This window comes from Etheostoma spectabile, unplaced genomic scaffold (assembly GCF_008692095.1).
Source record: "Etheostoma spectabile isolate EspeVRDwgs_2016 unplaced genomic scaffold, UIUC_Espe_1.0 scaffold00001844, whole genome shotgun sequence".
NCBI classification, from domain to species: domain Eukaryota; kingdom Metazoa; phylum Chordata; class Actinopteri; order Perciformes; family Percidae; genus Etheostoma; species Etheostoma spectabile.
In genome coordinates, this window is record NW_022602817.1 from 13,241 (window position 1) to 30,013 (window position 16,773).

Genomic DNA, 16,773 nt, shown 5'->3' on the forward strand with positions numbered 1-16,773 from the left:
TTTTGGAATATACCCACCTGCACACTTCAGTTGAACTTTGGAATGGAATAGTTGGAATAGTAGATTTTACTTAAATTAACAAGGCAGCAAAATTAATTGAGCTAGTCAAGACAAATACAAATACAAATACAGATCGTAATGACTTTATATCCCTAACACTTTGACTTCTTGCTAAAAGTGTTACAGTTCTTTTAAGTGAATGATTAAAAAAAAAAAAAAAGAACTTCATGTCCCAGGAATCTTGCGATCGTCACACGGAAGCAGCTTGTAAACAGGATTCGCTTATGTATAAAACCAGCGTACACCGAAACCCGCCCGGCTAGGCGGAGTTAGCCGGGAACAGGGGCCAGTGCGGTGTCTATGGATGTCCGCCGGTTGACCTGTTCAACCTGCAGCCGTTCCAAACCAACTAAACATTCTGAAGCTGCTTCTTGTCAATATTAACCGTAACATAGCTATATGTTTTATTAAGGTATACCGTTACCGGTGGTTGTGTAGCACGTGATCCGCCGTCGGGTAACGTTATCTCAAACTGTAATTTCTTATCTCAAACAGCTTTAATGGCTAACTTCCCTCTAACTTTATATCGACCTAGAGCGCCGCGGCGTGTGTAACGTTACTAGTGTGCCAATACACAAGCCTTCAGCAGGCGAAGGTAGGATCAACTTAGCTAGGTTACAATTTACATTTCGATTGTCAAGCTAACGCTAGCGTCATGTGTGTGTTTTTTGTCCACAACAAACATGAAAGTGTTGCCCCAAGTTTGCTTGTCCTCGGTAGATAGCTAGTGATATTAATCCGTGATTATTAAAACGGTTTGTGCAAAATACTGTACAGCAAGTATTTGGTACAAACTTTGCTGGTTCTTATTTTCATAGCTAACGCTAGCTAAGTGACTGTTGGCAGGCTGTTTGCACTTATATTAAAAATATGTGACTTTGTACTAAAAAGTAGATAATTTGTACTTTGACTCAGAGTCTAAAGTCTGAATGTCTTTGTCACAGCACGCAGGTATTGTCCTGGACCTCAGGGCTTTTTGTCACCATTTGTTTTCTGTATTAGAGGAGACTGGTTTAACATTCCCATAGGAAATGAAAATTAGAGCTCCTGTTTACCCTGCAAAATTAGTTATAATCAGCTATAATACAAACCAGTTGGGGCGCATCACAACTTTACAGAGCCAAAGGTGACATTTTCAGATGTCTTGTTCTGCATTCAAGCACCAGTCTTTGTTTTAAATTCTATTAAAATTCACTTGACCCCCATTAAACATTTAAAAGTAGTAGGCTTAACGTTGTGTGCAAATTTAACAAACGTATTTTAAAGCAAATTGATGCCAAAGTCTCCCTTGTTCAAGCCTCTGAAATGTAATGGTTGGCCATTGTTCAATTCTGTACACTTATTTGTACCTGTTTGGGCAATTCAGAGCTTTGTAACATTAGAGTAGCACAGTAACACAATATAGGAAAATTAAAAAACAAACAAATTAAAAAAAAGTAAAGTGTAATTTCTGGCATCACTGTTAAGATATGCAGCTAAAATGTGATTTGTAAAAAAAATTTAAAAAAATAAAAGTTGCCATGGAAAACTTGACTACACTACACACTTGATTAGTAATAACAATTTGTTGTAAAATTCCTAATAACATCACAGAATCTGATGTGAGCCCCCCCCCCCCTCACCTCTCTGCTTTTTGAATTTCCCTAGTATTCTGCCTTCTAGTCCTTTCGTCATGGCACTGGCTGGAGTGCGAGTTATTGAGCTGGCAGGCCTGGCTCCAGCACCGTTCTGTGGCATGATCCTGGCAGACTTTGGAGCCAAGGTGATTCGCGTGGACCGGAATAAAGTCGGCATGTCTTTGGACACACAAGCACGGGGCAAACGGTCTGTGGCCATCAATCTGAAGATGGCAGAGGGTGTAGCCCTGCTCAGGAAGCTCTGTGTCCAGTCTGATGTGGTCCTGGAGCCCTACCGTAAAGGTCAGACCACCATGACAGCTGTACCGAGCTCTGTAATACAGCATGGTTAGAATCAGTGTTGGAAGAAGTATTTACATCCTTTACTTAAAGTGTGCATATTGTGCTTTTTGGCTTTTTCCCTTTCCTTTATTGTGTTATATAACTTGTTTTGTGTATGTAATGGTTTACAAAGTGAAAAAGCCCAAAGTCCACCCCAAAAGGACTTACAATCTCCAACAAAAAACACTGTTCACAAACCGCTCCAACAGATCTATTGTTGTCCAGTCTTTACTTCCATGACAAACGTGCGTCACTTTGTAACAACCATTATAATGCTTGCCTAGCTGCTCACGTGGCACACCCTCATACTCTGCTTCTGACTGGCTAGTAGTCCCTACCTAGCTACTGCGCATGTGCAAATCCCCAAAAAGATGGAACAGAAGTGAGATGTCTCACTCTGCAGCTAAAACAGAGAGCTCAACACATAGGGTGAAAAGAGGAGCTGCAGCAATGTGCAGTACGACAAAAATATGTTGTTGTTTTTTTTGATTAAACCATGTAAACCTATTCTGAAATAACCTCTAAATACTAGTATGGCGAGGAGCAACCAGCAGCAGCACCCTCAGCACTGTCCTTGCCTAAACCAAGCAAATAGGCCCAGGAGCAGCTAGCTACCACCAGGCCCAGGAGCACCCATCCACCACCAGGCCCAGGAGCAGCTAGCTACCACCAGGCCCAGGAGCACCCATCCACCACCAGGCCCAGCAGCACCCATCCACCACCAGGCCCAGGAGCAGCTAGCTACCACCAGGCCTGGTGGCACCCAGCCACCACCAGGCCTGGTTTTACCCATCCACCACCAGGTCCAGGAGCAGCTAGCTACCATCAGGCCCAGGAGCACCCAGCCACCACCAGGCCCAGGAGCAGCTAGCTACCACCAGGCCCAGGAGCACCCAGCTACCACCAGGCCCAGGAGCACCCAGCTACCACAAGGCCCAGCAGCACCCAGCTACCACCAGGCCCAGGGGCACCCATCCACCACCAGGCCCAGGAGCAGCTAGTTACTACCAGGCCCAGGAGCACCCAGCCACCACCAGGCGCATGGGAACACTCTCCTTTTTTCTTGTTTGTAGAGTCTTCAGTTGTGTCAGTCAATGATGACTGACACTGACCACAATAAAGCTCCTGTGACCATGCAGGCTGAGATATCTCTGCCCCTTGAGGACAGCACACTCCTTAAGAAAGCGAACAAGAAAATTGCTGACCTTATGGAAGACATCCGACGACTGTCAGAGGAACTCAAAGAGAAAGATTCCTTGCTGACTGGCTTTATGGATGTGGCTTCAGTACAAGCCAAACAGATTGTTTCTCTTAGCACAACCGCTAACATCCAGGACACTGTATCATGGGATCCGTCTAGCCTACCGAGGCTTTCATCCTGCTCGACTCCGAAGCAGCAGTCAACATGGACTGAAGTGGTGGTCCGTGGCTTTAAGAGAGGCTCGGATGGGGCTGCCTCTCCTCCACATATCGGCCTCTCCAACCGCTATGCAACTTTATCCAATGATACTCCGGTCCATCCAGCGGATGCACCTGCGGCTTCAAGTCTCCCTGATACGGATCGCTTTCGGCGCACAGTGCCTGCCAGCACTGTTGCATCTCCTCCACCGGCTACATCTCCTGTACTGGGCCGCCGGTCTGCCGCTGGGCCTGATCAGCGGCCGTCATCCCGATCAAAAACCTCCGTTTCTCGACGAAGGATCCTGAAGGAGGCTGTGCTCAGACGCTCTGGGGGCCGTCTCTACACTGCACCGTCGGGTAGCCCTTCTCTCAGGTCTGTTACCGCTACTCCAACACAACACTCGACAGCTCACACACTCCATCCTCAGTCCGCACGCAGTGTTGATGCTGATCCTGCTCAGTCCTGCTCTGGAACCCCACAGCCGGCATTGCCTCGTCCTCTTTTCCCCCCAACCACATTAATAATTGGTGACTCCATAACCAGAAACATCCATTTCTTTAACGCTACAACTCACTGCTTCCCCGGTGCCACCACAGCTGACATTTTAAAAAAACTCCAGGACCTAATGCCATCGCTCCCGTCCTCCATTACAAGAGTGATAGTCCATGTCGGAACAAATGACACAGCTCTTCAGCAGTCTGAGTTGACAAAATTAGATTTTAACCGTCTTTTTAACTTTTTAAAGCAGTGTGGAAAGTCAGTTTTTATTTCTGGTCCCATTCCCACAGTTGGTCGCGGTGCTGGCCGCTTCAGTAGACTACTTGGCCTCCACGACTGGCTCCAGTCTGCTTGTAGAGCACATCAGGTGTGTTATGTGGATAATTTAATATTTCTGGCAAAGAACCTCTCTTTTTAAGACAGACGGACTTCACCCAAACAAACGGGGTTCAGAAATGTTAGCTGCGCACATACAGCATGTGGTGCGGTCTACACACGACTTCCTTGAATGACTAATCTTTATGCAAAACACCTGGACACACCACCGCTCACTGAACACATCTCTTCATCATTGCCACATAAAACTGTCCCCACCTGCTGGCATGTTAAGCCGTCTGCCCCCAGCGCTGTTCCAAAGACTTCTATTCCTGTCATCACCACGCACAGACCAGTAAACCGAAATGTGCAAATCCCACAAAGAAATATCAGTAATCTCTCAAGGATTAGGACAACTGCACCAACTCCTGTACCCAGAACAAACTCATTTAAAATGGCTCTTTTCAATGTGAGATCACTTTCGAGTAAAACGTTTATCTTAAATGATTTTATCTTGTCTGCAAATCTAGATTTTATGTTTTTAACTGAATCCTGGTTGCAAATTAATGACTATACCCAGCTATCTGAACTGTGTCCGCCTCAATACGATTGTTTTAGTCAACCGAGGGTCAGTGGTCGTGGTGGTGGGCTAGTGACCGTGTATAGGAAAAATTCAAAATGTCATCAAGTACGCTGTGATGAATTTAACTCCTTTGAAGTTCTCACTCTTAAGGTTGGAGGGCTGCAACCTATCTTATTTGTTATAATTTATCGCCCCCCAAAACCACCTGGAAGATTTCTATCTGAACTTCCTGAATTTTTATCTAATCTGGTTTTAAATTATGACAGAATTGTTCTTTGTGGTGATTTTAATATTCATGTTGATGACCCCAATAATGTTAATGCAACTAACTTCTTAAATATGGCCACTTCTTTTAACTTCAAACAACATGTCAAAGAGCAAACACATTATCGTGGTCACACACTGGACTTGATTTTTACCCTGGGTGTCAGCATTTCCTCTGTGGAATTAGTGGACATGACCATATCTGACCACAGATGTATTGTTTTTAGCTGCAATTTGCCTGTTACTCATGCCATCTCACCAAGCTCCGTGTCTTCTCGCTTTTTGAATGAACAAAGTGTTTCAAAATTTTGCGCATCCTTTAAGAGTCAAAGCCAACACCTGTCTGACTCTAACACCAACAATATGGTTGATCACTTCAACCATATCTGCTTGTCTTCACTAAATATTACTGCTCCTCTAAAGGTTAGGCCTACGTCTAAGGCTAGGAAGCAACCCTGGATAAATGACAGCATTCGCAGCCTAAAAAGGGAATGCAGGAAAGCAGAGCGCAGATGGAAAAAATCCAGTCTCCAAGTCCATTACCTCAGTCTGAAGGATTTATTAACTAACTACAATAACATGGTTAAGGATGCGAGAACACACTATTTTTCTGAACTCATTACTACACATAAACACAATCCCAGGTTTCTGTTTAAGACTGTGGATCAGCTGGTAAACCCAACCCCTCCTTGTGCCTCAGCTGGAAGTAATGATGACTGTGATTTGTTTTTATCTCATTTTATCAATAAGGTGGTGTCAATCAGAGCCTCGATTACCCCCGCGGCCTATTACTCAGAGGTTCCTCACCAGCAACAAGACAGCTTTAACAGTTTTATCCCATCGACTTGTCTGAGCTTTTAAAAACAGTATCACAAATGAGAGTGTCCTCCAGCCCACTTGATGTAATACCTTCAAAATTTTTACTGAAAGTGATAGATTCTGTTGGGCCCCATTTGATCAAAATTTTTAACAGCTCCCTATCTACTGGTTGTGTCCCTGATTATTTTAAAACGGCTTGCGTGAACCCACTTTTAAAGAAACCTGGGTTAGATCCCTCCCTCCCACATAATTTTAGACCAATTTCAAAACTGCCTTTCATTGCAAAGATTTTAGAAAGAACTGTGTCCAAACAGCTGCTCACTGTACTGGAAAATAACAAAATATTTGAAAAATTTCAGTCTGGTTTTAGGAAGTACCATAGCACCGAGACTGCCCTGCTTAAAGTCACCAATGACCTTTTAATGTCTGCTGATGAAGGCATGTGCTCGGTCCTTGTACTTCTGGACCTCAGTGCTGCTTTTGACACCATTGATCACAGCATCATGTTAGACAGACTGAGGCACTGGGTGGGGATCTCTGGTACTGCTCTAGAATGGTTTTCATCATACATGACAAATAGGAAGTTTTGCGTGTCTGTAAATAACTATGTCTCCTCGTTCAGTCCAGTTAAATATGGTGTGCCTCAGGGGTCGGTCTTAGGACCCATTTTGTTTTCCTTGTATCTGCTTCCCCTTGGACATATTATCCATAAACATGGCATTTCTTTCATATTTATGCTGATGACACACAAATATACTTACCTGTCAGATCCTCAGACCCTGGAATGCTGAGTTCACTTAACAACTGCCTTGGTGAAGTTAAAAAATGGATGTCAAATAATTTCCTCCAGCTGAACTCAGACAAAACAGAAATCCTCGTCATCGGGTCTCAGCAAATGGCAAAGCAAATACTGCCATCTGCCGGGTCGCTAGTAAACTACATTAAGCCCGTGGCAAAGAACCTCGGTGTTTGGTTTGATAGTCAATTAAATTTTGAGCAGCACATCACAAAACTTGTTCAATCATGTTTTTATCAACTTAGAAATATAGCTAAAATTCGATCTATGTTAACTTTTAAAGACACCGAGACCCTTTTACACGCCTTCATATCATCACGCCTGGATTATTGCAATAGCCTTTTCACCTGTTTAACTCAAAAATCTATTGATCGACTCCAGACTGTCCAGAACTCAGCTGCCAGGCTTTTAACCAGAACAAAGAAATATGATCACATTACTCCTGTTTTAGCTTCATTGCACTGGCTCCCAGTATGTTTTAGAATTGACTTTAAAATTCTATTGATCACTTTTAAAGCTCTTCATGGCCTTTCGCCTTGTTATATCTCTGACCTTTTAGTACCATATACACCAGCACGCACCTTGAGATCCTCGGGCAGAGGTCTGCTAACTGTTCCAGAGTCTCGAATGAAAACTAAAGGGGACAGAGCGTTTGCTGTCAGGGCCCCGAGGCTCTGGAACAGCCTGCCCGAGGAAATCAGGTCAGCTGAGTCAGTGAACTCTTTTAAGTCGCTTCTTAAAACATACTTTTATAGGAGAGCCTTTCCCGATCTTATTTGACTTTCATTTTACCCCTCTTATTTTCATTGTATTTTACAAATTTTATATTTAACTGTATTTCAGTCTTTTAATGTTCTTATGCTTTTGTATTTGTGTACTTGTTAAAGCACTTTGTAACTTGTTTTTGAAAAGTGCTCTACAAATAAAGATTATTATTATTATTATTATTATTATAGTATGAACCTGAAAATGAGCATATTATGAGCACTTTGTGTAAAAGCACCAATCCATTAATATGAAAAAATCCACAATTAGTAGTAGTAATAAGCAAATAAATTGAAAGTGATTGATCCATTTAGGGGTGGTGTTGAAATAGGTCACATGCTTATTTCACAAATAAGAGGAAAGTTTTATTTTGATTCAAGTGTGATTTGCAGTTTTACTTTTTTTTTTCAAGGTGAAATAAAGCCACACTAGAGCGCTACTTACTGTGTTCCACGGCTGCAACAAAACAAGCCCCTGGCCGCTATGAAAATCAAAACGTGTACGTTAAATTTGGAAGCGGATTTGAAACAAAGTCCTCTAAACGTTTCCATAAAGAAACGATTCCACTGACATCGTAATTTTTTAAAACGGTCATGTCAGAATTAGGTTTTTAGTTGGATCATAGATTTAACAGTTCTAACTGTCTTTATACTAAAATAAAGAAGTCCACGGAAACAGATTGATTGTAATATTTGAGTTTGTGATTGGATGGTAAAACCCCTATGATATTAAATGTACTCTCTAGATATAAACAGCCTTTTGCATTTGAATCTCCAAAGATTCTTTGATAAGTGTCATTAACTGTTTTCCATTTAACCCCCAAAAAGTGCTATAGCTAGGCTGTGGCCACAATATTCCCACTGTATGAGAGGCAACATAAGCAGATACAGATAAAGAGATGTATTTAATGAATATACTCATAGGTTGACTTTCTTCTTACTGCCCAGGTGTGATGGAGAAGCTGGGCCTCGGGCCACAGGAGATGTTAAAGGAAAACCCTCGTTTGATCTACGCTCGGTTGACAGGGTACGGCCAGAGTGGATCTTACGCCACCGCAGCTGGGCATGACATCAACTACCTCGCCATTTCAGGTAATGACCACACAACTGTTAATGTTTTTGGATTGAATATTTATATACCTTACATTGCAGACTGATTAATGTCACCAAGTAAGGATAAAGATGTCAGAGGAAGATAATTCACCCCTCTTTGTGTGAGGCTGGTGGTTGTTTGTCGGTGTACTTGGGTTTTGTTTAAAACCAAGGCTTGTTATCTTTTCATTACCTTGGAAAACATGTGAAAGAAAAGGTTGAACACAGAGTTTCAGTCTACCACAGTTATGACAGTGGGCATTTTAGTGTGCCCTTGGAAAAACAGTATTGCAACTATTCCAGTACATTTGAAGCAATGAATCACTGACATACTTAACAAATTAATACCAACCTTTTTTACTCAGTAGTACTCAGACATGACCGCCAACTCAAAGAACAACATCTCATACATACATGTACCACTGTATTTACTATATGGTAACATATGAGGTAGGTGCGATTAATGAAAATAAAACTTGTTTACCAAGATACAGGGATTCCGAACAATGTCAATTAGTTTCAGTTATGGGTTTAGATTCAGCTTTGCTCTAAAACCTAAAATACTTCCACATCTGACAGTGGTAAGACATAAAGCTTGGTCCTACTAACACATTGATAACACGTTTCATCTTTAAGCACCCCCAGGAAGGCTTAATGACCAAACAGATGCAATGTAACTGATGACACAAAACAAGGTCTGATTTGAAAATAGATTGAAAACCATTTCACCCCTGAAAGCTATGTATTCCCAATGCGCTCACTTAGTTTCTGTAATGTAATTTATATGGTAAGCATTGACCTCTTTCTATTGTAATACAGCCCTCATAAATTACAACATTACAAATAAGAGAGTAATCGATGGTGCTATGTTTTTAAGCTTTAGTCTGTCCTTAATGTATCTATAAGCTTACCCATTTTAAATCCATCCAATAGTGGCTTTCCAGTATTATCACTCTAAATTATTTGATGTAATAAAACAGCTTGAGCTTCATTATATACTTATTAGTTAGTCTATAGGAAGTCAAACTGTGTTAAAATTAATTGCAATTGTCGTAATTGTTGTATCTAAATTGTAAAGGGGGCGCAACATTTGTTGAAGGCAAAACATATGTCAAACTATTCTAAATGAAGTATTGTGGAGCTGCAGAGATGTCCCGGCCTACAAACCCTATCCTACAGACTAAAGAAAAAAGTCTTTGTTTGGTAGAGATCCTCGCAAAACTCACTCTATTATCATTTTCCTTTCTTTCAATGTTCATAATTTTTAATGAAAATGAGAATAATGATTCAAAACCGATCATTCCCTCCAATATCGTTAACCATATTGAAATTGCAATATCAATCAAAATTATCGCAAATAGATATTTTCCTCATATCGTGTGGCGCTAACAGAGAGTATTGACTTCAATGCAAGGCTTAAAAAAATGACTTGACAAGTTGTTAAGACTAGAAAAGCACTATATAAGAACAGTCCATTTACATTTAAAAGTGACCTTGGTAAGGTTTTTTATCTTAGGCCTACTAATACACTGATAACATACAAAATATGGTTTATAAAGCACATACAGACCAAAGTAAAGTGGCCTAATGAGAACATTTTGGAGACAACTGCCACAGTGTGCTTGCCTTTTTAATTGGCACTTCAAGGATGTTGAGAAAGTTGCTGTTACTTGCTAGTACTTTTCTTGTAAAGGCTCTTTTGTATTATCTCTACAATAACAGATGACCAAAAAAAAGTAAGGAACCTGTCCAACAGTTACATGCTGGTTCAACAAAGTTAACAAAGCAATTATTTAGTTGGAATAAAAAAAATAAAAATAAAATAAAAACCCTCCTATGGTGTTAACTGGACTTGTGTGGACAGGAGCTGTTGACCTTTTCTTTGTGATGTTTAATTTGATGGCATCCCTTCTGATTTATTCAGTTAGCAAACTAAGTAATTTTCTTTGATTTTCAGGACTGGTGACTGGCCAGTTACTCGATTGTTTTTAACTGGTGTTCTCTACTCTCATATTATGTGACGCTCTTATCTCCACATTTCTGTCACAGGCCTTTTATCCCGGCTGGGTCGGAGTGGGGAGAAGCCCTACGCTCCGTTGAATCTGATGGCAGACTTTGCAGGTGGGGGTCTTACCTGTGCTCTGGGGATAGTCCTAGCTCTGCTGGAAAGAACAACTTCTGGGAAAGGACAGATCATTGATGCCAGCATGGTAAGGATGTCAAGCAATTATTCATATTCAGAAACATGCAGTACATGTTTGATATTTTTTTTACCAGCGTTACCAAAAATTAAGCTCAAGTAATGACAATGGATATGCTTTTTACAAACTACAGTCAGACACTATCGTAGGCCGGAGTTAGAGCACTTTCAGACCGACAACAGACCTTCAGCAAACACACGCAACATAAAGAAAGCAAGAAAAGTATTAACTCAGTTTTTCAATGCTCACAATGTTTCTAGCCTTTGGTTTCTTTATCATTCCCAAATGCATTTTATTATGACTCAAAGTCCTTTTTAAAAAGTAGAACACACAATCAGGGAATCAACTCCGCTTTCCCACAGATGCCACATTTGTTGCATGAGTCTTGGTTTAACAGAGCTGCCTTCTTTACTGTAATTTGTCCGCGATGACTCAGGCTAGGTTTATGGTAGCCGCGGTGATCCAGGCGCAAGGTGCGTGCCATGAAAGGATGCGCTGTGCTTTCAACATGGTCGGCTGGGAAGAGCAGCCATGTGTTTCAGAACAACGTTACAGGTCTCTCTGATGGTCTTTCCTCTACCTCCGCTCTGCTCTTCTTTTTTTTTTCTCCTTTTTTTTATGCTCTGCGCTCAACTTAATTTATTTATTTTTTCATACTCACATTTCTCAGCAACTTATTGAGTGCCGTAATAGTTGTGCGACATAAAGAATCAATAATGACATTTTTTTTTTGCCAACTCTTTTCATAATCAAATTTTATCAATTCGTTGTCGCAGCCAAATGCACACAGATGGAAAGAGAGAGTGGAGAGGAGCTCTTGTGTCAAAGAAAGGGTATAAAGGTTCAGACTGATCTCATGAAATGGCGTATGTATGACACACCAATTCATATGCCATTATTGGCTTGTTATCAAGACGCATACTCACTTTTAGGCGTGTTTATCAACGCCGTTTGGCCTCCATTAACTTACATCACCTTGCAATTGGGTGTAAATTTACGCCCTAGCGAGTAGTATGAAAGGGCGAAAATCTGCGTAGGGAGGCTGGTCGGGGTGATGGATGGGTAAAACACAAGGCTTTCACCCAGGAGACCGGGAATGTGTCCCGAATGTCCCATTTCCTTTGTGTCATGAGTGCCACGTTTCCTAAACTCAACCGTCGGTTTCTTTTTTTTACTAAAGCCAACCTCGTTCTTCTTTTCCTGAATCCACCAGTTCTTTGTTGCTAAACCCAACCAGGTATCACGTTTCCTAAACTCAACTGTTGCTTTCTTCTTGCGATAACACGCCAAGTGGTGTGTATATTTACGTACACTGTTAACAGTGTAGACATACATGCTTATAGATAACATGCCACGCGGTTTAAGAAAGTTGGCGTGTATGTTTACGCAAAGTCATGATGTCATGTTGAAGGGTTGGTAGATGAGTCTGACGACTACAAAGAGAAGCAGAGAAGAGAAGGGGTGCCGTGTCTGCAGCTATACACCCTCCCCCGCCGGTCTAGGCAACGCTGCAACTCCTCACTCCCTAACTATAAGTTTTATCAAAGAAGAGTTTTTTTTGAGTTTATAAAATTAAATGATTTAATCAAAAATGATATTATAGGCTGAATAGTTGGGTAGGTATTAGATTTTCTAATTTTGTGATTCAAATATTTGTTTTTTTAATTAGTTTTTACTTCAATACTGTAATAAAGTGAAGACGGATTCAACTTTTGGAGAAACGCCACCCAAACGTCACGTTGCGGTGGCCAGTCATATAACCGGCGATCGGACTTGTCAGTCAGATTTGCAGCGGTGTGAGAGTTCCGTAGAATAAACAGGAACCACACTGTTGCTATCGCTGCTACAAGAAAGTTTGTAAAACACTATGAGGGTAAAAAAAAAACAAGCACGGAATAGCCCGGGACTTTTTGTAACAGCTTACTGTTTCCAGTTTCTTGTCTTTCTCTCTTTCTCCGGGAAATGAAGCTTTCTTCAAGTGTGGTCGCAAATGTAGAGATCTGTAAACGATCTGGCGGAAAACATTGTGAATTGTGAGATGTAAAGTCTACTTGCCTATTATATTTCAGCCAGCAAACCACTCTTTGCAAGGTCCTGCAAGCTCTATGTAATTAGAGGTTACAATGAATGAATTGATTGCAATCAGCAGTAATCAAAGTGACAATGGCCATCTTCTCTGCAGCGCCTTTCATGTACAATAGCACGACATCCTACCAAGTGTAAATAAATTAAATATTAAATATATTATAAAGTAGGAGTTTTATCAAGGCTGTTTTTTTTTTTTTTTTAAACTGTCGCACTGTTGCTTGCTCTGGAGGAAACTACTAGAACTGTTGGGTCCTTGTAAATTCTGGAGTGTGGTCTATCTGTAGAGTGTCTTGAGATAACTCTTGTTTATGAATTGATACTATAAAAAATTGAATTGAAATGAATTGAATTGAATTAATTCATTCAACAGCAGTAATAGCTTGTGCCAACATTGCGATTTAAATATGTATTGGGAGTGGTTTATACAGTGTAAATGTCAGAATATCATATATGCAGTCTTTTCACCAGCTCTGTGTATCATCATCTTGGAAAAGGAGATGAATGCTTACTATAGGTGTGCTGCGTCTATCTACTTAAGTCAACTATATCCTGACAGATATAGGAGTGTACACAGGTGGTGGTTTGCAGTTTAATCTACTCCTAAAGAATAAATGAATGATTTTAACAACATAAAATACATTGTCTTATTTTCAAAACATGGTTCTTTATATTAATTTACAGTAGCTGTCATTTATAGTTTACAAATGACTGGAATAATTATGCATAAAACTGACAAAATTCTGACCTGATGTCCTCCTTTTTCTCCTCCACTCTCTTACCATCCTAAGGTAGAAGGAGCCGCATATGTAGGTTCTTTTGCATGGAAATCTCGTCGCATCGGTATGTGGGACAGTCCAAGAGGACAAAACATGTTGGACAGTGGAGCTCCTTTCTACGATACCTACGAGACTGCAGATGGAAAGTACATGGCGGTGGGAGCCATTGAACCGCAGTTCTACAGACAGCTACTCACAGGTTAGTAGTGCGCGTATCCAGATTGTAGGCATTTTTCTCGATGAAACCTCTAAGGCAAAGGTCACACATGTTCCATGTGCCATCATGCCATGACCAAAAGCAAAACCTCAGGGGAAACTACAGCAAAGGAAGGACCCAGCTTGAAATGAAACCACCTCTTCTCCTCCCATCAGCAACCCTTTTAACAGTTGCTCATACATTTATTTTTATCGAGTTCACTTTGTCAAAATAAATTGTATTCTTTACCAGGGTACAGTACAGCAAAACTGGTAATCTCACATCCAGAATGCACTAAGGCCACCAAATACTAAACAACCATCTCAGGATCAACTCCTGCCCCATAACTGACAATCTAATCCAAAACAATGACCTAAAAGAAAAACTAAAATCGTATTACTATTCTCTTTGAAGTTTTTTTTTTTATTCTTTATTTGATTTTGTATAAGTAAAGTGTTCATAACAATGAAAAGAATAGAATTTCTTACCTTACTGTCTATGTTACAGAAATTAGAATCAGAAATGCTGATGTATGCTTCAGGTGTACTTTCCTAAAATAAAGTAATTCTAGTAGTTCAAGATGAAACTAAATATACATTCACTCTGCATACGTTTTATATTGGAAACTGCAGATACAGCATGTATTCTATAGTAAAGTGTATATACTGTGGTGGTTGGAGTGGAACTTTGTTATGCTGACTGTATGAATACTTAGTATAGAGCAACAACAACTCTTAAGAACAATCAAGATTGTTGAAAATTAACAAATTACCACTGACTGCTGCTCTAAAAACAAATTGACATCAATTTGCATTACAAAGTTTACATACGTTTTTTTTTTTTTTTTTTTTCCCCTAGGCTTGGAGTTGGATGCTGGAGAGTTGCCTCCTCAGATGAGCTCGACTGATTGGCCAGAGCTGAGACGGATCTTCTCAAAGCGTTTTGCTTCAAAAACGCAGGCGGATTGGTCAAGGATTTTTGATGGGACTGATGCCTGTGTTACACCTGTGTTGTCCTTTGACGAGGTGAGCTCACACCCACATAACCAGGAAAGAGCTTCATTCATAAAGGACTCCAACGGGGAAGAAAGCCCCCGGCCGGCCCCAGTTCTCTCTCGGACTCCAGCGGTGCCTTGCCTTGCTTCAGACCCTGTTATTGGTGAACACACAGTTGAGGTCCTAAATGAGTATGGGTTTACGTCAGCAGACATAGACCAAATGCTTACAGCGGGGGTTGTAGAGTGTAATGCTGTCAAATCAAAGTTGTAGAGATATAATTGATATCAGTGATTGATTCTGAGAAACGAAAAGCACAATTGAGGGATTTTTAGTCAATCGTGCCATTCAAATCATGTATGCCACAGCTATATAAGTTTTATTTCAACAAGGAAGTCATATTGAGATTATAACCTTTTTTGCAAGTGAGACCTAGCCAAGACAGGGTCAGAAAGCAGCATCCAACACTAGGGGTGTCACGATTTTGATTTTAAATTGAAAATCAATTGAAATGAGCTTCCAATTTCAAAAATTTAAATCAAAAGCGGGATCAACAATTCTCATAGTATTATTTTTCTCTTAACCTTGTCTCTTGTACTTTAACATGACAACCATTTATTGCCTCTTTAAGAATTTTAAAGCTATAGTGCGTGGTTTCTGCTGCCCCCATGAGGAATTCCCCCATGAGGAAAAGTAATGTCAACCAAACTGTTGGCGCGTCCACATGATACAAGCTCTTCGGCACTCATTTGGCAATGGCTTGAATGTATCGGACTTTCATTTCAAAAAGTTACGCAAATAAAATTAACTGGCAACTAATTTGACAATCCATTTAGCATTGTATTAATGGTTGAAAGAAAGATATCCCCCATCTCTCTCCCACCTTTTCCATCTATCCACTGTCACTATCAAATAAAGGAAAAGCCCTATAATTCCATTTTACAGACTGTTATCTTTTTAATATCACATCTTACATAAATGGTCTTACCCTTGTAAAACAAAGCCTTTTCCTTCATCTTTAAATAACACAGTTAACAGCTTTGTTCACCAGTGATCTTTCACTTCATAAATGTACTATCCCATGAGCAGTTCAGTTTTACACCTCAAGGTACGTGAGGAATGCCTGTGTGTGACTCCAAACATCTGACTCTCACCATGCCAGGCCAACTGACTATAAGCATGTAGCATGAGATTAGTGTAGGCTTCAAACACTGTTTGATATATATCAGATTCAGCTGCTCTGATGTTTCTGCATTCAATGATACTTTCACATGTGAACTAATGTATCACTAGCTGGTCTATGTTGGGTACTACTACCCTAAAACCAGTTGAGCTTCTGTACAAAAAGGCGCTTAACACTCTGGATAAAAAAACCTTTCTCTTATCATTGCAATATCTTAGAGAAACATAACTTACTCCATTTTGATAGTTATTGTAAATTTTCCTCTTTGTGCGTAATTTATAAAGTACTTCATGGCCTTGCGCCACCTCCACTGCTGGAGTTTATTAAATATAGACACACATTGGGGGTGGCAGTAGCTCAGTCCATAGGGAGTTGGGTGGGAACCGGAGGGTCACTGGTTCAAATCCCCGTATGGACCCAAAAAGTTGGGAGCGTGGATTGGTGGCTGGAGAGATGCCAGTTCACCTCCTGGGCACTGCTAGGTACCCTTGACCAAGGCACCGTACCCTCAGGGCGCTGGTTCAGCTGGTAGCCCACTCACTCTGACATCTCTCCATGTATAGTGCATGTATAGGTCCTGAGCATTTGTGTGTATTTCAGGCCTGTGTGTGAGTACTAACAAAGAGTGTAGTGCAGTAATTTCCCCATTGGGGACTAATAAACAAATTATCTTATCACACAAGAGCCGTTGTAAACGGGGACTGTGAGGTTCCTTTCAGAAAAACCTCCTTCAGCCATAATGCACTATCTATTAAAGGCAGTGCATTATGGAACACACTTCCT

At 40.8% G+C, this 16,773-nt stretch overlaps 1 protein-coding gene across 1 annotated transcript; it reads left to right on the forward strand.

Moving 5' to 3' along the window:
• The first annotated feature begins 355 nt into the window (after window positions 1-355).
• LOC116675362 (alpha-methylacyl-CoA racemase) lies at window positions 356-15,380 on the forward strand. Its single transcript, XM_032507241.1, has 6 exons — window positions 356-655; window positions 1,708-1,979; window positions 8,408-8,551; window positions 10,601-10,761; window positions 13,629-13,815; window positions 14,671-15,380. Exons 2-6 carry the CDS (start codon window positions 1,733-1,735, stop codon window positions 15,078-15,080), a joined length of 1,149 nt encoding a protein of 382 aa, XP_032363132.1. The 5' UTR covers window positions 356-655; window positions 1,708-1,732; the 3' UTR covers window positions 15,081-15,380.
• Window positions 15,381-16,773: the final 1,393 nt, after the last annotated feature.